This window comes from Myxine glutinosa, chromosome 5 (genome assembly GCF_964187855.1).
Source record: "Myxine glutinosa chromosome 5, kmMyxGlut1.1, whole genome shotgun sequence".
Lineage (NCBI taxonomy): Eukaryota > Metazoa > Chordata > Myxini > Myxiniformes > Myxinidae > Myxine > Myxine glutinosa.
Genome location: NC_136265.1, coordinates 62,274,473 through 62,299,857, shown reverse-complemented (window position 1 = coordinate 62,299,857; position 25,385 = coordinate 62,274,473). Strand labels below are relative to the sequence as shown.

Below are 25,385 nucleotides of genomic sequence, written 5' to 3'. Positions count from 1 at the left end.
TCAATTGCCAGATGCAGGGCGGTGGAGTGAATGTCATCGAATCTGAAGAAAAGCTGAGTGCTTTCTGAAAGAAGTTACCGTTGTGGAGGCGGCGAACAGAGAACGACAACTTCGCAAACTTTTCGCTACTGGACGAGTGCGTGAGCGGGATCGAAGATGAGTCTGAAGTTGGAGGCACTGCTGTACCAGGGGAGCTGAAGCAAGCGATTGCCACGCACTTGGTTGAGCTGGGAAAGTCATTCGACGGCTACTTCCCCGACCAAGAGCAATACCCAGCATGGGTGCGGCAGCCGTTTACCTTCGACGTTGCAACGGCAGATGTCAACAACCAATACCTCGACGACCTCATCGAACTTCAGCAGAGCCAGACTCAACAACAACTCTTCGGCACAACGCTCTCAACGTTTTGGTGCCGCCAAATGGAAGGGTATCCTCACATCGCTAAAATTGCCCTTGAGATCCTCACGCCATTCGTTACAACGTATCTCTGCGAGCATGCGTTTTCGAAACTGGTGGACATTAAAACAAAGAAAATGAGCAGGCTTGCATGCGAAAATGATTTGAGGGTGGCCCTTGCCAAAACAAAACCACGCATTTCCCAGATCGCCTCCCGAAAAGAAGAACAGAAAACGCATTAAGATGCAATTCTTCTTAATTTTTTGGTCAAATTTGAGGGGTTGCGCGAGTGTTCGGTGGGTTTCGTTAGGGTTCGGCACCTTTAAAAAGGTTAAGAACCACTGCTGTAGCACCTCCAGTCACACGTCAGACATGGACAGCAAGTTCGTGAAGGACTTCCATGAAAAATGTACCCGTTCGCAAACAAACGTTCGCAAAAAACGTGTTCCATTCCCAGTCAATGGTGAATCTGCATATATCGATCCGCGAATTCACATTTAGAAAGTAGAAACCATCACGGCATTTCGTCATTCACTTGAACTCGATATCTCTTTTTTAATTCCAAACAGCATAACTCCAATCACAAATTAAATAACATTAATATAAAAAATAAACTTTTAACAACATTCGTGACAAAAAAAAAAAATTAAATCCTGATATGAAGTTCCGTACTGTTGGGTGAATACAATTACAAATTCAAAATCGTAATTGTATTCACTCAATTCCAATCATCAATTGATATAACAAAACGATTAACACAATTAACGTTGAACGATTTAACATTACGAATGAATGACGGTTGTATTGGGATATTATCAAACCCGCGCATTGCCGTCATCTGTCCACTTCCGGATTCGCTGCAAGTTCGTAATTCTCATCAAAATCTAAACAGTATTTGTAGAATTTCAATAAAAGCCAGATCACTGTTCATATCGGTAAATATTATTCCATCGTGTTTGGAAAAACTGGAAAATTGGAAAATTGGAAATCTTGGGAAAACAATATACCCTATTTTACTCCAGGGGGTCCCAGGATTACCCACCCAAAATATCGTTGCAATCGGTTGAGCCGTTTTTGCGGTACCTTCGAACGGACAGACGGACATTTGGTGAATTATAATAAGATTATACCACGAGCAGGGCTACCTGGCACTGCCCAGGAGAAGAGAAAAGGGGAGGGTTGGTTCCCGGCACTGGCTGGGAGAGCTTTTCCTGGCGGTGGTTTTGACCATGAAAGGGTAGGAATGAAACACAAAAAAAAAAAAAAACTTTTTATGACGTTTCAACGTTTTCAATGCACATATGCCAGAACCCCTACGTACTTTGTTCCCCGTGCAGCGCCGTTCTTTAAAAAAAATATATAAATTCTATGATTTTCAGATGTACACACTATATATACAGACAATTTCCTTGTGCGAAGGTGGGGGAAGGGAGGGTAATTTGGGGGGAGGGGGGGGAGGATTTTTTTGGTACCCTTGCCTTGACCCTGGCTCCTCCCAGCACTTATACAAAATGTGTTTTCAGCTGTTTTTTCCCCCATGATTGTTCAGAATTACACAAACAAGCATACAGAGTTTCCTTGAGGGGGGATTATGCGGCGGGGGAGCTTAAAAACTCGCCCAGATTCTGAAGTTTGTAGACCTGAAAGTTGGGGCCTTGGTTTTAGTTTATTCTAAATTTGCCTGTTTTTAAGCAGCCGGACTCCCACTGCGTGGAGTTTTGCAATCACTTCTGTGTGTGTGTATCTGTGTGTCTGTCCGGGCTGAAACTTTTTTCACCATTTGAGTTTTGTCATCAAATTTACAACAAAGCTTTATTATAAGAACTAGCGTGACTCGGCGCGCTCCGCGCGCCTCACCACACATCGTTTCAGAGGGGTAGGCACCTTTGACCATTTCGGTGTCTTTTGGGTTTCATGGTGTTTTGGGTCTTCAGGGCCATTTGGGTCTTCAGGGTCTTTTGGATCCTCTGGGCCTTTAATGGTATTTTGGGTATTTGAGGTGTTTTGGGTCTTCTGGGTCTTCAGAGGCTTTTGGGTCTTAAGGGTCTTCGGCGTCTTTTGGGTCGTCCGGGGCTTCCGGAGCTTTTGGGTCTACCGGTTCTTTTGGTTCTTCTCTGTCTTGAAGGGTCTTCGGGGTCTTTTGGGTCTTCGGGGTATTTTTGGTCTTCGGGGTATTTTTTGTTCTTCGGGATCTTTTTGGTCTTCGGGGTGTTTTGGGTCTTCGGGGTGTTTTGGGTCTTCGGGGTGTTTTGGGTCTTCGGGGTGTTTTGGGTCTTCGGGGTGTTTTGGGTCTTCGGGGTGTTTTGGGTCTTCGGGGTGTTTTGGGTCTTCGGGGTGTTTTGGGTCTTCGGGGTGTTTTGGGTCTTCGGGGTGTTTTGGGTCTTCGGGGTGTTTTGGGTCTTCGGGGTGTTTTGGGTCTTCGGGGTGTTTTGGGTCTTCGGGGTGTTTTGGGTCTTCGGGGTGTTTTGGGTCTTTGGGGTGTTTTGGGTCTTCGGAGTGTTTTGGGTCTTTGGGATGTTTTCGGTCTTCAGGAGGTTTTGGGTCTTCGGGATATTTTGGGTCTTCGGGATGTTTTGGGTCTTTGGGTATTTGGGGTCTTTTTGAGCCTCAGGGCCTTGAAGGGTATTTTGGGTCTTTGGGGGTCTTCAGGGTATTTTGGATCTTCAGGGGTCTTGGTGGTCTGAAGGGTCTTGGGGGAATTAAAGGGTCATCAAAGGTCTGAGGGATCTCAGCAGTCTTAACGCAATTAAGAGGGTTAATTAAGAGGGTGGTAACTTTATTTGAAGAAGAAGAAGACGTTTTCGTCGCATATAAACATACATACATAGCGACATAACCATATACGTTTGCTCTATTATAATAAGACTAGTGGGGTCACCGGTGGGAATCCCACGGGCATGGACGTGTGTGACATTTCAACATATTGAGTTGGATGCTGCACCTGCATATTCAGTTTCACAAAATGGTTACTGGCAATTTATCAGATGCACAAATGATGTAATCGACACAATTACACAATTACACACACACACACACAATTACACACACACACACAATTACACACACACACAATTACACACACACACAATTACACACACACACACACACAATTACACACACACACACACACAATTACACACACACACACACACACACACACACTGTTGGTCATAAAGATGGAATAAAATATTTTTGACACGATTCCACAGTTTCTTTGGTATTTGACAGTCAACGTGTAAACAAAAGGGTAATTGAGTGATTACATAACGTTTCCCCATTACACAGGTGATATGATAACATTGAAAAAATGTGTATTACGTAATAATTTTTTTTGTTAGGGACTATAAACGCCCATGCATGTGATATTCTGTCCCTTTCCCTGATTCAACACTGTGTTAAACGAGGCTGGTTTTTTTTCGAGTTCCTTGTACCGTTTGCAAGAAAAATCGGTAGAGACGTTCCCTGGGCTATGCCTGGTCCAACGGAACCAGCAATACGCGAGAGAGTGGTAGCACTGCGGCAGGAGGGCTACAAACAGAGTGATATCGCAGATGTCGTCGGGATATCACAGAGTACAGTCTGTAAGATCCTGAAACATCAACGTGAGGCGGGGAATGTGCGGCCGCGGAAACCTCCAGGACGTCCAAGATTAACCACGAGACGAGATGATCGCCAACTGTTGAATCTCTGCCGCAGAAACCGGAAAATGCCGACGAGTCGTCTTCGTCGCTTGTGGAGGAGACATCATGGGATCCACGTTTCCCGGTCAACCGTTAATCAGAGATTGCTCCAACATGGTTACCGAGCACGACGGTTGACTAAATGTCCACGCCCGGCTGTTCGCCACAGAGTTGCTCGTCTTCGCTGGGCTAGGGAGCACAGAAGGCTTCATCCTGGACACTGGCGACATGTTGTCTTCACGGACGAGAGCCGCTACATCCTTGACCGTACAGATGGGAGACAACAAGTTCGTCGATTACCCGGGGAGAACCTTCATGATGACTGCATCCACGAGACGACTCAAGGTGGTGGCGGCTCAGTGATGATATGGGCCGGCATCCATTATGGAGGGAAATGCCACTGGTGGTTCCGGATGGAAACGTCAACGCCGTCGTGTACCGGGATATCTTGGAGTACCACTGCCTTCCACATGCAAGACGAGTGTATGGACACAATTTCCGACTGCAGGACGACAACGCTAGACCGCACAGGGCCGCTGCAGTAAGGGAATTCCTTGAGGCAGAGGGCGTGGAGCAGTTGCCATGGCCAGCTTGCTCGCCAGATATGAACCCCATAGAGCATGCATGGGATGCCCTAGGCCGAGCCATCAACGACAGAGATGTTATTCCTCAAACTTTGCAGGAGTTGGCCGACGCTCTGAGGGAAGAATGGGATGCTATGCCTGTTGACGTCGTCAACAAGCTAGTGGACAGCATGCCACGACGTCTGCACGCCCTGATTCGTGCCAGGGGGGGCACATACCCGCTATTAGAGACTGAGTAACAACAAGGACTCTACTGTGATGCAAATTGATCCATGAAATCACCCCAAGAAATGTTATCTGGAAAACTGACAGAGATTAAAAAGAAATGTGTCATGATCCTTAATTTACTGTCTATTGTCGTCATTGTCGTTTTACGCTCGACACCAACCGATTAGGACTGATAATGGTACAGATGAGAAGAGAAGAAGGTACAGATGAGAAGGTACAGATGAGAAGAGAAGGAGCTGGAGTGCGCTACGAACTGGCATCTCCCCCATCTTGTTCAAGAGAGAGAACGTTGGCACGAGCCATTTATTACAAACGGAGCATCCCAGTCCCACCGCTATATGCAACGTCTGCTGGCGGTCAACGGTACGCGCTCGCTGCCTGCCAGGGTTTTCCCACAACGACGCGAGTCGACTCCTGGAGCCGGACCTCGACGCCTACCGTCTGCCTGGGCTTTCTCATTCCTTCCAGTCATTCCTGCCTGCCATTCCCTGTCGTGTGAGTCTGTTTGTCCTGGGGAATAATATAAGACTGTTTAAGGCTGCCCTGTGTATCTTCTTCTTCTTCGTTCTGTATATTACTTTCGTTTCCTCTTCTTCTTTGGTTTTGTACATAGTTAATAAATATGTGGTATTCCTTACTTTGGTTTCTTCTTTCCCCCGATCGCTTTAGTCCCTTCTTCCCATTGAATACCTGTGGCACGATTTGGCCAATGCTCAGAATCGGGTTCGTCTTTTGTCAACGGCCTGAGTCGTGGCTCGCTTCGCTCGGCGTGTCCATTACAGCCGCGGCTCGGGCGGGGCTCATTTCCTCGCTTACCAGAAGGTGCTGGTAATTAGGTCATAGGAATAATTGGCCTACTACCCTATTCAGCACTGACCGGAAGTGGCGAGATAGTTCCAGGATAGTTCCAATTCGAGATAGTTCCAATTGTTATGGATCCGGGAGACGGCACTCCCGTTAGCAAGGGGGGGGGGGGGGTTAATCCCCTTGTCCTGTTGAGCTGGCCGTCCGACCAGTCCTGGGGGTATGACGTCACTTCCGGTCGATGGTAAGTAGGGTTGTAAGCCCAATTTGTCTTAATACCTAAGTAAAAACCACCGGCCGTAAGCGAGGAAATACTCCCACCCGGGCCGCAGCGTGATTGGATTGCGCCGAGCGAAGCGAGCTGCGACTCGGGCCGTTAGCAAGAGACTAAACCCGACTATAAAGCGTTTGGCCAAAATCGCGCCACAGGTATTCAATGGGAAGAAGGGAATAAAGCGATCGGGGGAAAGAAGAAACCAAAGTAAGGAATACCAGATATTTATTAACTATGTACAAAACCAAAGAAGAAGAGGAAACGAAAGTAATATACAGAACGAAGAAGAAGAAGATACACAGGGCAGCCTTAAACAGTCTTATATTATTCCCCAGGACAAACAAACAGACTCACACGACAGGGAATGGCAGGCAGGAATGACTGGAAGGAATGAGAAGGCCCAGGCAGACGGTATGCGTCGAGGTCCGGCTCCAGGAGTCGACTCGCGTTGTGGCGGGAAAACCCTGGCAGGCAGCGAGCGCGTACCGTTGACCGCCAGCAGACGTTGCATATAGTGGTGGGACTGGGATGCTCCGTTTGTAATAAATGGCTCGTGCCAACGCTCTCTCTCTTGAACAAGATGGGGGAGATGCCAGTTCGTAGCGCACTCCAGCTCCTTCTCTTCTTATCTGTACCTTCTCACGCGTCTCTTTGAAGCAATGTGTGTCAGATGTGTGTGCATCATTTCATCATTTCATCGGAAACTTTCATCGGATTTTCTTCCCGTTTTTTTTCAACCGAGTCTAAAACTATGTTACCGACTGTTAAAAATGAAATGATATATCGAATTTGAGTTGAAATAAACCTGTGTGAGAGAGAAAGACAGCACGGGCCTAACTAAACAGGCCTCAAAGCTATTCAGAGTTAATAAAATGGTGGATATTTGTTTATATGAAGCCTCTCCAAGAAAGGGTGGAGCTACTCTGCAAACGGACTAAGCCACACCCAGGACAGACAGACAGACAGAATCACCGTAGCCTATTATAATATAGATATGGAGAAGGCAAATTAATAATTTGGTCAATAGGTCAAAACCACATAACTGTCAAATTTCATCCAAATGACCTGAAATTTTAAGAATTTGCATATACATTCGGAAACTGAATTGGTTCACGAATCAAATGCTAGAAGCCGATTGTGTTTTTCTTTTAAAGATCAAAGGTCGAAGGTCAAGGTCACAAAATTGTCAATTCCCATCTGATTGACTTCCAATTTGAGCAGGGTTTTTCATATTGGGTCACTCAAACCTATTGCTTTTGAGGTGAAAAGGTCAAGGTCGCCTAAAATCGTCAATCATGTATTTTTTTAAAGCCGTTTGTCATGTTTAGCATACGGAAGAAGTCGTCATCCGAATAGATAGCGGACGGGCTTTGCATTTTCAGATGCTTTCTAGTTTTATTTTGTTCTCAATTTGCCTGGTAGTAATTTTATTGTCCTTTCCTCAAAACATTCCATGAATTACTTTTTTCTTGCAAAAACGATTTAAAAAAATATTATTTCCTGTCATTCTTTTTCTCGTGTATCCGATGCCCATGCTCTGTCCTTCAGGTGTGTTGCCCATCACCAACACATGGTTTCTCCTGTATCCACTCATGATCTCTTCGACACTCGTTGATATTTTTGTGCATTTGGTGTCCGCATGTTCACCTCTGCATCTCTGTCCGACTGTCGACCTGCCTCAGATCTCCATAGTTTCGAACTTTCGTGAACCTCGACATCCATACCTTTTTATCTGTTGCGAGTGATCACTTTGGATTACTCATAAGGTGTCAGATTTAGATCTGCATACAGCATTCAGTAATTGAATCAAAATCTCATAACCCAACTTAAGAGCTTATGTATTAACAAGACTCCATGTACATATAATGCACAACCATACATTATTTTTATTGCTCTGATCAAAATACCCTTCCTTTTCTCCATTTTCATATACAGGTACTTACCTTGGCAAACTTTCACTGCAACTTTCCCTCCTCACATGCAAATGGCCCCTAACAAATAGCCAAACCTAAGCTAGCATTCATTCCTCAAAAAACAGTTCTAATACATTTTTGTAATTTTCATGCAAGTTGTCATTCAGCTGTTAGCATTCCCTATGTCAAGCATGGCATAGCAGCAAATGCAAGAGGATGCGATTGCAAGTGCGTTAGAGATGAAGCAAAGCAAGTTGAGAGGAGTGGAGAGACGTTTGGGGTGGGGTGTAGGGGTGCAGAAAGGCATACCTTCGAGGAGGTGCAGAAAGCGACAGTTTGGGCGAGCACAGTGCCCCGACTTGAAGTCACGGCAAATGGTTAGAGTGTCTGTCGACTGATCGCCAGGAATGGGAGCGTGGGTTACGAGGAAGTATTATGGCAGCGCCGTGCAGAGTTTGGGGGAGAGAGAGGGAGACACATAAAAACACACACACACAATACAGCAGATTTGCTACTAGAAAACAACAATAATACATACTAACTGTATTTTGTGCAGGCAGAATTGGAAAAGCTGACAAGTAAGCATTTTCAATTCAACATTAATAAATAGCCACTGGTTGGTTATTTTGAACAGTATTTTGCTCGCTAGCCATTCAAATAAGATCCAGAAAGAAGAAAGAAGGATCCAGTATCCAGAAAGAAGTACCGAAGGGCTCAAGTTAATAGAATGGCAGAGGGTGTCAACATGGGTGAGACATACTGGTGGACGAGCATTTCACATCTTGATTAACTGGGGCGGGACGTCGAAGGGCAAAGTAAAGAAATGCCCGACCATCGGAATACCGACCGCTGCAACCCACCGATTCATTCTGATGCTTCAAATCCCATTTTAAGCTTCAATGATGGAATAAAACAGGACCCAGTGGCACTCTCGGGTTACTTCTCATCCAATTTTCATAAACCGTGAAAGCATTATATTTTACGGTTAATGACGGCTCTCATTTTTGTCAGGAAAATTTGCCAAATTTGTGTTTCCCCATACAAGTACCTGACCTTGTGCAGGAACCTGATTGGTAGTTACAGAGAGATTAATGTCCTTCAACCACCTTTTTCATATCGTGACCCAATTAACAAAAAAATACATTTTTCATCAACACTTGAATAATTTTCCTCCAATTTTCATGTCAAGTTTAATGGATAAATTGCAGATTGGGACACAGTATCTTTATTTACACTTAAATTTTTTTTACATTTTTGTATAATAAGTCGAGGCTCGTGTAAGAGCTAACATATAAAACATATAACAAGAAAGAGCAATCAGAGATTGCAGACCCTCACCATGATGTGTTTTTAGTTGTTTTAAAGGCTTTTGTGGTAAAACAAATATGGCGGCCAAACCAAGTGACCAATGACGTTTTTTTTATTTTTTAAGGTGGTGTTGAAAATGGAATTTTGAAGGTGGATTTGAAAATGGAATTTTGAAGGTGGATTTGAAAATGGAATTTTGAAGGTGGATTTGAAAATGGAATTTTGAAGGTGGATTTGAAAATGGAATTTTGAAGGTGGGTTTGAAAATGGAATTTTGAAGATGTGGATTTGAAAATGGAATTTTGAAGGTGGATTTGAAAATGGAATTTTGAAGGTGGTGTTGAAAATGGAATTTTGAAGGTGGTGTTGAAAATGGAATTTTGAAGGTGGTGTTGAAAATGGAATTTTGAAGGTGGTGTTGAAAATGGAATTTTGAAGGTGGATTTGAAAATGGAATTTTGAAGGTGGATTTGAAAATGGAATTTTGAAGGTGGATTTGAAAATGGAATTTTGAAGGTGGATTTGAAAATGGAATTTTGAAGGTGGATTTGAAAACGGAATTTTGAAGGTGGTGTTGAAAATGGAATTTTGAAGGTGGATTTGAAAATGGAATTTTGAAGGTGTATTTGAAAATGGAATTTTGAAGGTGGATTTGAAAATGGAATTTTGAAGGTGGTGTTGAAAATGGAATTTTGAAGGTGGATTTGAAAATGGAATTTTGAAGGCGGGTTTGAAAATGGAATTTTGAAGATGAGGATTTGAAAATGGAATTTTGAAGGTGGATTTGAAAATGGAATTTTGAAGGTGGTGTTGAAAATGGAATTTTGAAGGTGGTGTTGAAAATGGAATTTTGAAGGTGGATTTGAAAATGGAATTTTGAAGGTGGATTTGAAAATGGAATTTTGAAGGTGGATTTGAAAACGGAATTTTGAAGGTGGTGTTGAAAATGGAATTTTGAAGGTGGATTTGAAAATGGAATTTTGAAGGTGTATTTGAAAATGGAATTTTGAAGGTGGATTTGAAAATGGAATTTTGAAGGTGGTGTTGAAAATGGAATTTTGAAGGTGGATTTGAAAATGGAATTTTGAAGGTGGGTTTGAAAATGGAATTTTGAAGATGTGGATTTGAAAATGGAATTTTGAAGGTGGATTTGAAAATGGAATTTTGAAGGTGGTGTTGAAAATGGAATTTTGAAGGTGGTGTTGAAAATGGAATTTTGAAGGTGGATTTGAAAATGGAATTTTGAAGGTGGATTTGAAAATGGAATTTTGAAGGTGGATTTGAAAATGGAATTTTGAAGGTGGATTTGAAAACGGAATTTTGAAGGTGGTGTTGAAAATGGAATTTTGAAGGTGGATTTGAAAATGGAATTTTGAAGGTGTATTTGAAAATGGAATTTTGAAGGTGGATTTGAAAATGGAATTTTGAAGGTGGTGTTGAAAATGGAATTTTGAAGATGGATTTGAAAATGGAATTTTGAAGGTGGGTTTGAAAATGGAATTTTGAAGATGTGGATTTGAAAATGGAATTTTGAAGGTGGATTTGAAAATGGAATTTTGAAGGTGGTGTTGAAAATGGAATTTTGAAGGTGGATTTGAAAATGGAATTTTGAAGGTGGATTTGAAAATGGAATTTTGAAGGTGGTGTTGAAAATGGAATTTTGAAGGTGGTGTTGAAAATGGAATTTTGAAGGTGGATTTGAAAATGGAATTTTGAAGGTGGTGTTGAAAATGGAATTTTGAAGGTGGTGTTGAAAATGGAATTTTGAAGGTGGTGTTGAAAATGGAATTTTGAAGGTGGTGTTGAAAATGGAATTTTGAAGGTAGATTTGAAAATGGAATTTTGAAGGTGGATTTGAAAATGGAATTTTGAAGGTGGATTTCAAAATGGAATTTTGAAGGTGGGTTTGAAAATGGAATTTTGAAGGTGGATTTGAAAATGGAATTTTGAAGGTGGATTTGAAAATGGAATTTTGAAGGTGGATTTGAAAATGGAATTTTGAAGGTGGATTTGAAAATGGAATTTTGAAGGAGGTAGAAAAAGATCAAGGTTTTGGATGGGGAGAGGTAAAAGATGGAGGGTGGACATGTTGAAGAGGTTACTTCTAATCTATTCCTAAATTCGACTCTATTCATAAATGTTGAAGGTCAAGGTCATAGGGCGGTTCGAAAATAACATGGTCATCATTAACATGGTCGCTTTGTGATGACATATATATATATAGATTTTACATTGCAACCATAGCAACAGCTGTGACAAAGTTCGAGTGCCATAGGATCGAATCGTACCTGCTTTACATCACGTGATTTGATTTTTATTAATTTGAAACATTTTTGCCTCCGACCTGGCTCTGAAATGGCATAATATCTGTGAGCAGGTAAAAAAAAATAGCTTTGCAAATGCCCATCTGAGGCCAAATGCTCTTACAATTATATTGTGTTCCTTGTGCTCTTCCTGGGAATGGTAAAGGAAGTGCCAGGATTTTTTTATTATAAACTTCCAGCAGTCGATGCATATTAATAACACCGTTTGATGCAGTCAGTCAATCTTTGATGCAGGTATACTTCAGTTTTGCAATTAAACAAAAAGGGACAATTTTCATGGTAAGTGCACAAGCCAGAAAATACATGAATATTACTCTGCAAGACGAATAGCTTGGAAGCAATAATAAGGAAATAAAGGATATGTGTGGAAGGGGAGGTCGAGTGGATGAGGAAGACCGAAGGAAGAGAGCAATTTATGTACATATTCCGCCGTGAGCCTAAACACACAACAACAACATGCATTTTAAGGCCATTTTCCCTGCAAGAGCGGGGGTTAGCCTCCGTGAGCCTAAGATCATTGTAAATTGGTGTGAGCCGACGATCTCCCCTCTGGGCTGGTTCTCCTGCCTCACACCTCGCTTGGCTTCACACTGTAGAATCCAAAGTTTTCAGAATCATTGCAATCTCCCGTGATGAGGCCGATTCTGAGGGCCTTTCACTCACTCACCGCAGGCAGGTTGGTGATCTTTCCGTCTTCCACAGACTCCTCTCCGGCCTTGCTCCCCCAGCTCTCTCTGGGCTCTGTCCCCTAAATATTCCTACAGGTCGCACAATATCTGCCAGAAACCCTCTTATGGTTAAACTGCCAAAATCAAGACTCTCTGCTCACCTTCACTCCTTCATTCCTCTTTTCTCCCACCTCTGGAACAAATTCCCCCACCCTCTTCAATCCCACTCCTCCCTCCAGGTCTTTCAAACAGCTGTTCACCACGGTCATCTCTTATCTAACCCCATCCAAAACCTTGATCTTTTCTACCCCCGTTCTCCTACCTACCTCCTTCAGATTATTTTTCCTTCCTGAAAGTCCTTGTGGTGTCCATCTTGCTTATCCAGTGTACCCCGTGCATCTTGCTTATCCAGTGTACCCCGTGCATCTTGCTTATCCAGTGTACCCCGTGCATCTTGCTTATCCAGTGTACCCCGTGCATCTTGCTTATCCAGTGTACCCCGTGCATCTTGCTTATCCAGTGTACCCCGTGCATCTTGCTTATCCAGTGTACCCCGTGCATCTTGCTTATCCAGTGTACCCCGTGCATCTTGCTTATCCAGTGTACCCCGTGCATCTTGCTTATCCAGTGTACCCCGTGCATCTTGCTTATCCAGTGTACCCCGTGCATCTTGCTTATCCAGTGTACCCCGTGCATCTTGCTTATCCAGTGTACCCCGTGCATCTTGCTTATCCAGTGTACCCCGTGCATCTTGCTTATCCAGTGTACCCCGTGCATCTTGCTTATCCAGTGTACCCCGTGCATCTTGCTTATCCAGTGTACCCCGTGCATCTTGCTTATCCAGTGTACCCCGTGCATCTTGCTTATCCAGTGTACCCCGTGCATCTTGCTTATCCAGTGTACCCCGTGCATCTTGCTTATCCAGTGTACCCCGTGCATCTTGCTTATCCAGTGTACCCCGTGCATCTTGCTTATCCAGTGTCAAATGATGGGCATGGCAAACTGAAGGGTAAATGATGGGCATGGCAAACTGAAGGGTAAATGATGGGCATGGCAAACTGAAGGGTAACTGATGGGCATGGCAAACTGAAGGGTAAATGATGGGCATGGCAAACTGAAGGGTAAATGATGGGCATGGCAAACTGAAGGGTAAATGATAGGCATGGCAAACTGAAGGGTAACTGATGGGCATGTCAAACTGAAGGGTAACTGATGGGCATGTCAAACTGAAGGGTAAATGATGGGCATGGCAAACTGAAGGGTAACGGATGGGCATGGCAAACTGAAGGGTTAATGATGGGCATGTCAAACTGAAGGGTAAATGATGGGCGTGGCAAACTGAAGGGTAAATGATGGGCATGGCAAACTGAAGGGTAAATGATAGGCATGGCAAACTGAAGGGTAACTGATGGGCATGTCAAACTGAAGGGTAAATGATGGGCATGGCAAACTGAAGGGTAACTGATGGGCATGGCAAACTAAAGGGTTAATGATGGGCATGTCAAACTGAAGGGTAAATGATGGGCATGCCAAACTGAAGGGCGTGCACCGTGACAATGAAGCTCCTAACATTAAGTCATCAGAGCCGACTTGCATCGAAAGGTCGGTGATGTCAAAGTCTTCCATCGTTTTTCCAGTCCAAGAAATACCAACAGCGTTTATTGAGTAAGCGGAAAAGAAAATCAATTCAAAGTGTCACTCGGTGTGCTTCCAAGGATTAATCAGTCAGCCAGGTGTAAAGATTGGATTTTTGGACACCAGACGTGCATCACTTTTGGTGTCAGGGGTCTTAGTGAGATCACCAATCAGGATAGTGCAAACTGCCAACATTCCCTTCACCATAAACGGGAAAAGCAACGATGGCACAGCTTCATGAACACATTTCTACAGTGGATTCGCCCTCCCTTTTATTGACCTGAGCATCAAGTATTCAATTTGGCTTCATCTACATGAGAGATGCCCAAATTTTGAATCGCATTGAGAAAACAACTCACTTACAATTATTGGTCGCCGAGTTCTAAGGTTCGCTCCACTTTACAGCCGGAATGTATTTCAAAGGAACGTCCCCGGTTAAACTCAGGAGATCTTATTAAAGTATCTTATTATCTATATTATAATAGCCGTAGATGATTCTGTCTGTCTGTCTGTCTATCTGTTGGGTGTCTGTCCGGGGTGTGGCTTACTCGGTTTGCAGAGTAGCTCCACCCATAGCTCCACCCATTCTGGGAGTGGCTATAAACAAATATCCACCATTTTATTAACTCGCATAGCTTTGAGTCCTGTTTTGTAGGCCCGTGGTGTCTTGCTCTCCCCCAGTTTTATTTCAAATCAAATTCGATAAATCATTTCATTTTTCACAGTCGCTAACATAGTTTTAGACTCGGTTGAAAAAAAACGGGAAGAAAATCCGATGAAAGTTGCCGTTTATAGAACGAAATGAATTCTCAAAGGCCTGTAACTTCAAGGCCATTGAGTCTCTCTCACGCCTTTATCTCCAATCTAACTCACCATATGATTTCATTTTTATCGATGGTTTTACTTTTAGACTCGGTGTCAGCAATAATTGAGAACAATCCACACACGCGGGAAAATGCAGAGATATATTTTTAAAAATCGCGTCATGGTGTATCATACACCGCCCAACATGACACCGCCGGCAATGTGTCGATATATATTAAAAATTCGCTTTTGCTTTTCCGTTATGATATATTACTATTTCGTTTGATGATAGTCGTCACAAAAACGTCAACAATGATGCCGACATATATTTCTTCGTTTTTATTTCATTCAACATATTAGCCGGAAGTAAAATATGTTTCAGGAAATTACCGAGAGATATTTCTTCGTTTTTTTTATTAGTTATGTGCGCATACACTTTAAATAGGTTTATTTGAAATCTTTAATTTTCCACTATATAATTTACTTGCCATTTATCATTTGATGATTACGAGACAAATTCCTCTTGAGGATCGTGACAATTCATGCGTTGCGTGGAAACTTCCATTTCCAAAATGAATGAGACGATCGATGAAGAACGACTCGGTGTCACCAACGCGGGAAAATGCAGAGATATATTTTTTAAAATACACCATATCACCGCACAACACCGCCCAACAGCCAACAAGTATCATACACCGCCCAACAGCCAACGAGTATCATACACCGCCCAACATGACACAGACAGCAACATGTCGACATTATCGCTTTTTCTTTAAACCGAGTGAACCGAGCCGAACCGAATACACCGCGTGAATTCACCGAGCGAATTTCAGCCAATTCCACCTATTTCTTCGTTTTTATTTTATTCGTTACCAGCAGAAGTACCCAGCGTTGCCGGGCGGGGGAGGGGGGAAGGGCACGTACACTTTAAACATGTATATACATGTGGGATGTGGGATATATACATGTGGGACATGTGTACGTGTGTGTACGTGTGTGTGTGTGTGTGTGTGCGCGCGTGAATATGTGTGTGTGTGTATATATGTGTGTGTATGTGTATGTAGGCTAACCCCCGCTCTAGCAGGGAAAATGGCCTTAAAATGCATGTTGTTGTTGTATGTGTATATACATGTCTGTGTGTGTGTGTTTGTGTGTATATGTGTCTGTACGTGTGTGTGTGTGTGTCTGTTTTTGTGTGTGTGTGTGTGTGTGTGTGTGTGTGTGTGTGTGTGTGTGTGTGTGTGGAGATGTATATATGTGTATATATGTGTATATGTGGATACATATGTGTATACATATTTGCATATGTGCATATGTGTATATGTGTCTGTACGTGTGTGTGTGTGTGTGTGTGCATGTGTGTCGATGTACGTGTGTGTGTATGTGTATATGTGTGTGGGTGTATATGTGTGTGTGTGTGTATATGTAAACATGGGCCGGTGTGTGTGTAAAGTGTGAGGAGGTATTGGAGAGGAAAATGCAGAGATATATTTTTTTAAATCGCGCCATGATGATAAACGAAAATACACCGCCTAAAATAACAGTCGACATATATTTAAAATTCGCCATACACATCCATGCGGGAATCCCACGGGCATGGATGTGTGTGACATTTCGACATATTGAGTTACATGCTGCGCCTGCACATTCAGTTATATAAGATGGTTACTGGCAATTGATCACATCCACAAATGATGTAATCCACACAATTTATGTACTTTACATAACGTTAATAGGAATACATGCCCGTGTAGATGGGAAATACAGTTTGTTTGAAATAAATCACAAATATCAGAAGAAAGTTTTTTAAACCATTTTATATAACTGAATGTGCAGGTGCAGCATCGAACTCAATATGTCAAAATGTCACACACATCCATGCCCGTGGGATTCCCACGGGTGACCCCGCTAGTCTATCTATAATTCCAGCAATCTCTGTGTGTCTGTGTGTCTGTGTGTCTGTGTGTCTGTGTGTCTGTGACCGCTGTTTCTCGACAACCACGGGTCCGATATACTTGAAACTTGCCAGGTATATTGCTGGGGACCCGAGGATGTGCCTTTTCAAGGTTTTAAATTAATCGGAGAAGTACTTACCGAGCTATGTCCAAAAAACGCTTCAACCAATCAGAGAGCAGTGAGCTATCACGTGTGCCGAACGTGGCGATCAGACTCTGCCTCGGACGGCACATTTGACAGCGTATTCATTTATTTCACGTTGGAAAACTATGTTGCCGTTAAACTATGTTTTAAAACGAATTCAAACTGCGATTAAATTAAAACGATTCATCGTAACTGCGATTTGCGAACTTCCGGACAGTGAAGACTTCACTTCCGGCAGCCAATCACAGAACGCTTTGTTGCGTAGGCGTGGCCGATGTGAGACGAGCGGAGCTGAGCGCGTTACGAGCTGACCGCCATTACGGTACGTAATTCGATTTCTTATGCGCATTATTTCTCCCAATTCAGTCAGAGCGAAGGGCGGAAGCGAAGAGCGTTGTTTTTTTTGTTTACGGGCGTACGGGCGGGGTAGAGCGTACGGGTAGCGTTTTTTTTTTTTTTTGGCAAGGAACGGGCACCCACGTACGGGCAATGCCCTAGTAATAGAGAAAACGGACATGGTTATGTTTGTTTGTTTGTTTATATGCGACCAAAACGTCTTCTTCAAATAAAATTTACACCCAAAACACAGTCCGTGAACTCTTAATTACGTTTACGTTAGACCCCTCAGAGAGGACCCCTCTGAGACCCCTCAGACCTTTGACGACCCTTTAAATCCCCCAAGACCATTAAGACCACCAAGACCTCTGAAAATCCAAAATACCCTTAAACACCCAAAAGACACCGAAGACCGAAAATACCCTTAAACACCCAAAAGACCCCGAAGACCCAAAAGACCCCGAAGACCAAAAAGACCCCGAAGACTCAAAAGACCCAAAAGACACAAAAGACCCCGAAGACCCAAAACACCACGAAGATCCAAAACACCACGAAGACCCAAAACACCACGAAGACACAAAACATCACGAAAACCCAAAAGACCCTGAAGACCCAAAAGACCCCGAAGACCCAAAAGACCACGAAGACCCCCAAACACTACGAAGACCCAAAAGACCCCGAAGACCCAAAAGACCCCGAATACCCAAAAGACCACGAAGACCCCAAAACACCACGAAGACTCCAAAACACCACGAAGACTCCAAAACACCACGAAGACTCCAAAACACCACAAAGACTCCAAAACACCACAAAGACTCCAAAACACCACAAAGACTCCAAAACACCCCGTACACCCAAAACACCCTGAAGACTCCAAAACACCACGAAGACTCCAAAACACCACGAAGACCCAAAAGATTCTTAAAGACTCAGAGGAACCAAAAAACCCTTAAGATCCAAAAGACCCTGAAGACCCAAAAGACCCAAAACACCCTAAAGACCCCAAAGACCCTTAAAGACCCTTTAAACCCAAAAGACATTTAAATACCCCGAAGAACCAAAATACCCCAAAGCCCCTTAAAGACGCAGAGGAAACAAAAGACCTTTAAGACCCAAAAGCCCCTGAAGACACCAAAGATCCAAAATACACTTAAAGGCCCAGATGATCCAAAATACCCTGAAGATTCAAATGGCCCTGAAGACCCAAAACACCATGAAGATCCAAAAGACACCAAAATGGTCAAAGACGCCTGTCCCTCTGAAACGACGTGTGGTGAGTCACGCTAGTAAATCTTATAGAGAATAAAAGAAACTGAGCTCGAACCTAGTGCTGACAAGACGACAGAACAGCATGAGGCAGTAAATGGGTGGTGGTGCAAGCAGCAGCAATGACGACAAGTGCGCCAAAGACTGGGGAAGCAAAAGCAGGGGTTAAAACGAGTCAAATGTCGAAAAGGAAGTAGCAAACCTGGCTGGCACCGACCGATGGTATGTACTGCAGAGCGCTTGTTGGTGAGGGTGCTGCGGAGATGGGTCCAGCTGTGCTGCCTGGAATCATGGAAGCTTGGGACATCGTGAGGTGGCAATTATTGGGAGGAGGAGGAGAAAAGATGGCAAACAGGGTGAATTGCAGGGATAACAGGAGAGGCAGAAAATAATTTCATTATAGCAAAGGAATGAAGTAAGGTGACTGGAGGTGGGAGTTTTAACGTGTTATTGGAAGCAAGGATCAAGACGAAGGACAGCCATACAAATCTGACGGAGTAAAACAGAGAGAACTAGAACTGTACTCGGTAGAGTGCACAGGCTGAAAAGGCTAAATAAATAAATTTAGCCTAACAGGCTAAATACCTCCACCAGGCTGAAAAGTTTATGTTTTGTATCCCACTGAGAGGCCAAATCTGGATTCGAATCGGGACCAAAATCTAATCGGCTTGCTCTTGTCACCGAACCAACTCGTCCACCAAGTTTAGTCATAACTCGTCCATAACTTTTATAAATATCATCTACTATATAAGAGCCACGAAGTTGAGTACCAGTTCACTGGTAATTCCCTGTTTATCGCTAAAGGTGGCAAAAAGGGTTGGCGTCAGGAAGGGCATCCGGCCGTAAAACATTGCTTCAAAAAGGGGACCAAAAAACAACAACAACCACGGTTCCCGAAAAAGGCCAACCCCCGCTTGCGGGGAAAAATGGCCTCTAAAGGTGGTTTTATATAAGAGCCGTTGGTCTGTTTGTGTCGCCATTTTCTCAGAGATGGCTGAACGGATCTTCGTCAAACTTTCAGAGGTTCGTCAGTGAGTGCCTGGGAGTGTTTTAGGCAAAAAAATGGAAAAAAAAAGAAGTTGGTTTTTGGGGATTAAAAAATATATATATATATATATATTAAAAAAAATTCGCTCTATAGTGCTCTACTATAGTAGGGCGAAAAAAATTCGCTCTATAGTGCTCTACTATAGTAGGGCGAAAATAATTCGCTCTATAGTGCTCTACTATAGTAGGGCAAAAAAAATTCGCTCTATAGTGCTCTACTATAGTAGGGCGAAAATAATTCGCTCTATAGTGCTCTACTATAGTAGAGCGAAAATAATTCGCTCTATAGTGCTCTACTATAGTAGGGCGAAAATAATTCGCTCTATAGTGCTCTACTATAGTAGGGCAAAAAAAATTCGCTCTATAGTGCTCTACTATAGTAGGGCGAAAATAATTTGCTGTATTATAGCTCTATCGGTCTTCGGTCTATATGAATGAGTTATATACATGTACACATTCACATAAATAAATACAAAACAATCACTAGACATTTGAACACAAGTAATAAAACAATTCCAGAAGCGGTCGAAGTTGGTGGAAAGGCTTCTTCTTCCTGAACCTCATCATACTTGACTCAGAAACGTGATGAATGGCACAATCACCAGCAGATATTTAACAAAAAGGTGAAATGATGATTTGACATTTGTGATGGATTCTGATTTGGATGTAATTGCTTTTCCATTAAATTTGCCCTCGTTTCAAATATGTTAATGTTTATTTTTCGCTTGAGAAACGCCTGGTACTCCAGCTATAAACACTTGTATACTTTACTCGAGGTACAAATACAAATACAACTTTGTCTGGGCGGTAACATGTGCTATGTGGCCGCGGCCTCATTCGGGGGTGTGGGGACCAGGAGTGGGGGCATAAATTATCCATGTAAATGTGTACGGTGTAGCACCACCTGGTGATGGTGGGAGAGGGTATTACAATTTCCCTTTTTACCTGGGAAACACTGAGGTTAAAGCACTCTTTGCATGTGTAAATCTTTCCTCCTCCCCTTCCCCTCCTTCCCCAAAACGGAGAGGCCGGTCAAAGCCTCCCCCCACCCCCAATATTACCTCCGCCACAGAAGGTGGACGGAGGTTATGTTTTCACCCCGTTTTGTTTGTCTGACTGTGAGCAGAATATCTCCAAAAGTTAGATGACATTTATTTTATTTTGGGGGGGGGGGGGGGGGGGGTTGAAGTGAAGAGGGAAAAATTAAAATAGGTCATGGTGTGTGACAGGAAAACGTCAAAGAAACCAAATGAGGAAAGTGTCAGATAAAAGACCGAATGGAGTACGCTCACTATCTGATGCCTTTGGGGTTAGGCCAGACACTCGCAAGAACACAAATTCGATAATACAAGGGACAGTTAAGACACGGAAACGGGATCTAACCACAATTAACAACTGGGATGAAAGGATAACAGAAATACACGACAAAACTGGTGTGGAAAACTCAGCTTTAATGAGGCAGCTAAGGAAAAATGTCCAACACGCTCAAATCCGGAACCGGACGTCAAATAAGTAACAGTCAGGTTTCATTGAGAATGCACAGGGCAGTGATGCAGTCGGCCTCAACTCACTGTTTATTGTATATGGAGGAGCAAGGTCATGGAAGAGCTAAAGGAAAAAAAAACATGTTCAAAGACTCAAGATGATCAAATGGGAACAGGAAGATAAGGAAAATGTCCAAATTTCAGAGATTGTGAGTAGTTGAGCCTTTTCTTTTTCTTGTATACAAGATCGAGGCTCATGTAAGAGGGAACATCAATCACAAAAACAAAAAAAAACGGACACACAAAACATACAATAAAGGGAGCGGGAGACAAGATGGGGAGAGAGAGGGAAGCACACAAGTACAACAGCAAAGAACAGGGACAACGGAACATCTGTGGGAGGGAGAGGGCTTGGGGAGAGGAGGCATGGGAAGGCAGGGGGGTGGGAAAGTATAAAACACATGGACACTGCTGGAACTTCCAGGATAGAAAGAAGTTGGTATTTAAAAAAAAAAGTGGATTTGGGGTGAATGCATGGGGGTAGAAGAGATCAAGGTTTTGGATGGGGGAAGCTAAGGAGATGGTGGTGAACAGCTGTTTTAAAGACCTGGAGGGAGGAGTGGGATTCAAGAGAGTGAGGGAGTTTGTTTCAGAGGTGGGAGAAAAGAGGAATGAAAGAGTGAATGTGATCAGAGAGTCTTGATTTTGGCAGTTTCACCAGAAGAGGGGTGCAGGAAGATCTTGTGTGACCTGTAGGAATATTTGGGGGACAGAGCACATGGTTTGGTCATGTGTTGAGGAAGGATGAAAGTGACTGGTTGAGAAGAGTGATGGAAATGAATGTAGAAAGAAGTAGAGGACGGGGAAGACCGAGAAAGACTTGGCTAAAGATGGTCGAAGAAGAGATGCGGGCAAGGGGGTTAACAAGGGGAGATGCAGAAAATAGGGCAAAATGGACAAGATTGTCATGGGGTCCGCAAGGCTAACCCCCACTCTTGCAGGGAAAATGGCCTTAAAATGCCTGTTGTGTGTTGTTGTAGAGCACAGATAGAGCTGGGGAAGCTAGGACAGAGAGGAGTCTGTAGAAGACAGAAAGACCACCAACCTGCCTGCGGTGACTGAGTGAAAGGCCCTCGGAGTTAGCTTCATCGCGGGAGATTCCAATGATTCTGAAAGCTTTGGTTTCAACAGCGTGAAGCCGAGCTAGGTGTGAGGCAGGAGCACCGGCCCAGAGGGGAGAACAGTATTCCATTGAGCTGCGGATGAAAGCCTTGTATGTGGTGAGGAGCTCAGGTGTACCAAGGAAGGACCTCGCACGACGGAGGATGCCCAGTCGGCGACTGGCTTTGGAGGCCAGCTTGGAAATGTGGTTTTCCCAGGAAAGATCATGGCAGATAGTGAGAACCAAAAGCTAGAGCGACAGAACTTCTTGGAGAGGATTGTTCAGAAATTAGATGGGAGGGTTGTCCAGTTGGTCTTTTCGGAGAAATTGAATTGAGGGAAAGAAAAAAGAATTCAAACAAAAAAGGGGGAATGTGGGAAGGGGTCGACGAAAGTGATAATGGGTCGAAACGGTGATGGACAGCACTCCTGAAAGATAGTCGGGATCAGCACCACACGACAAACACGAGGATGTGATGCACAGACAAAATAATAGAGAGGGATGGAAAAATAGAGGTGAGCATCCCAATTAGACTTGGGACAGGTACCCAGATGGGCATTTTTCGAGAGGAACACGTGCAGCTTGTGAGATGTGCTGAGGGAACATTCCAGGTAGAGTGAGTGAGGCCACAAGGTCAGAGGCAAAATACAATCTCCCAACCTGCCTGCAATGGGCAGACCAGACAAATGGTCAGAAAAGGGCAATATTAAAGGCCTTAGATGCAACCACCTGAAGGGGAGGAAAGTGGGAAGCAGCTGCACTGGGCCAGAGTGGGGGCGCCATACTCCATGGTATTGCAAACAAAAACCTTGTGAGCTCTGCACGACTCAGAATGAACTTCCCTCTGCAGAGAATAATTATAAAAATAACCTTTATTGTCCTGTATCCGGGGAAGTTCCTCTTCAGTGACGCCGTAAGTAACAGCAGCCTTAGTGGCCAATTTAAGGCTTGTGTTTGGACCAACCTTATGATTTGTCTATATCCATGACCCCTCTGCTTCCTTGGAACATCCTCCAAGAAAATAAAGATCTTGGGGATGACTCCACCCTGTGCATAACATCCTTGTCTACAGATCTGGAAAAACAAGTCATTAGTCAAATACCTGGAACATGTCCTTCAAAGCAGGGAAGTCCCAGGCTCTCACTCTGGGCCTTCATAAGGATTGGTTGAAGAACCCACACCCTCTCCTCTCCCACCTCCTACTCCCAATTCCTTTTTTTATGCCAACCTTTAAAAGAGTTGGTTTACAGAGACCATCTGCCTCACTATGTCTCATAACTTGTCTTGAGCGGATCCTATCGTTAAGAGGAAGACCGGGAGATGCCAATACGGCACCACCAACTGTAACACGGTTTTGTCATGTAGAGGGAGGAAAAAATAAATACGTACAGTATACCAAAACGGATAACCGTTCAAGTGTCCACGGATATCACTGACAGACAGGTTGGAAAGCAACGTTGGGTGCAACACATTATTGAAGGCTCAAGAGAAGGTCTTGACTTCTCCCTTTGGGATTTGGATCTGTCGGTACCCCTCTTACAAATAACAGTCACACAGGTAACTTTCCAAGACAAAGACAGGCAGCCATTCGACAAAGACCTGGAGAAGAGCAAGAAAATAAGAAAATAAGACTGAAAGACCACAGCTCAGTTTTTTTAGAATAACGGTGCCAATACCATAGGTAGCGGTTGCAGAGATTATGTAAATTAAAGGTCAACTAGGAACTTATCAGCCTTGGTATGATAGAAATACATATACATGATGCATGGAGCAATGTGAGGGGCAAGGGTGGGAAGGGAAAGGGAGGGATTGGAGGCGAGAGGCTTTAAAAGTCGAGCTCAATGCTGGCTGGCATCAGGCCTGTTAAAATGGCTACGCGCCGTCACAGGCCTATGTGAAGGGACTGTTGATTATCGTCGGTCGGGTTTGTCCTGCAGGTGGAAATTGTAAGCCATTTCTAGTGTGACCGTTTAAGGATGTTAAATATGAAGGTTGGAGGTGAGAAGAGATGAAATTATGAAGAAGAGGAAGCAGTCTGTTGAAGCAGTCATTCCAGGAACTCTAGACATGAGCCTGCCCACAGGATGATTAATGAGTTGTTGAGGGCGATGGTGTTTTCGGCGCAAAGCGAGTTTCCTGGTTGGACTTGCAGACACATCAGTGCCTTGGCAGCTTTCAGAAGACCACCAAAGAGACAGACAGACCCTTTTATGAAGACACAACCAGAAGAGCCGATAGGAATGGAGCTGGAGGACAAGTTTGAAGGCAAATTTGACCAACAGCAGATGTAACAAATAATGACTGCCATTTGTAGTGATACACTTGCAGAGGTAGAGCAGTATACCCAGTACAGAAACAAGAGGTTGTTGCACATAGAAAGTTAAATTAGAAGCACTCCATGAGGTCAGGGAAGGAAGCAGGAGCAGAAGGGGAGTCCAACCACAAGCGGAAACATAAAATCATAAAAACCTGAAATATGTATCAACATTTTTGGAGCCAGCAAAGAGAAAATAGGGCAAAATGGAGAAGATCGTCATGGGGCCCGCAATGCTAACCCCCACTCTGGCAGGGAAAATGGCCTTAAAATGCCGGTTGTGTTGTTGTTGTTGTATTTTTGGAGCCAGCCTCGCCAAACCTTCTGTGGAACGTTTTGGGGTCCCAGCAGATTTTGTAAGGTAGGTAGGAGGTTTCATAAATTCCTCAATAAAATTATGATTTTTGAAATTGGCTCGATGCGAACCTGCTCCCAAATCCGGAAGTGAAGAGATTACGACAATGAGCTGCTTTGATAATATCTCGATGCAATCGTGATTTAACACAGTATTTTGTTGTGGTATTAATGTATGCTTGGAATGATGCTGTTTGGAATGAAAATAGAGATATTGAGTTCATAAATTAAATATGAATGAGGAAATGACGTGAGGGTTTCTACTTTCTAACCGTGACATTCGTGGATTCGCCATATGCAGATTCGCCATTGACTGGGTATAGAACCATTCAGACGGTACGTTTTTTTTTATTCTGCAAGTCATTCACGAACCTGCTGTCAATGTCTGACGTTCGACTGAAGGTGGCACAGGAATGTGGAATTTCTTGGTTCCATGGTTTAGCATTCACGATATCCGCATTGTTTGTTGGATACCTCACTCGTCGTAGTTAAATCCGCAATTTGGTCTCTGTCTGTCTGTCTGACATACATTCAGTCGTTACTTATCCAATGTCAACCAAACCTTACAGAAGGACGAAAGGTCACATGATGGAGGTTGTAGTGACTTAAATTTTCTCCCTTCCCCAAGACGTTTTTCCGTCTTGTGTGAAATCCATATAGAGAAAGCTATAATCGTGGCAAATTTTCTAAAGCCGCTTCTAACA

The 25,385-nt window shown here is 43.5% G+C and overlaps 1 protein-coding gene across 5 annotated transcripts in view; it reads right to left on the bottom strand.

The window, feature by feature from the left end:
• Window positions 1-25,385, bottom strand: part of LOC137428152 (muscleblind-like protein 1) — a 134,448-nt gene that overhangs the window by 96,690 nt on the left and 12,373 nt on the right. For all 5 annotated transcript variants that reach the window (XM_068118092.2, XM_068118093.2, XM_068118094.2 and 2 more), the window contains exons 7-8: window positions 18,523-18,617; window positions 8,189-8,273 (exon numbers count right to left, since the gene is read on the bottom strand). In XM_068118092.2, the coding sequence (XP_067974193.2) occupies window positions 8,189-8,273; window positions 18,523-18,617 (180 nt within the window). The remainder of the gene's footprint in view (window positions 1-8,188; window positions 8,274-18,522; window positions 18,618-25,385) is intronic.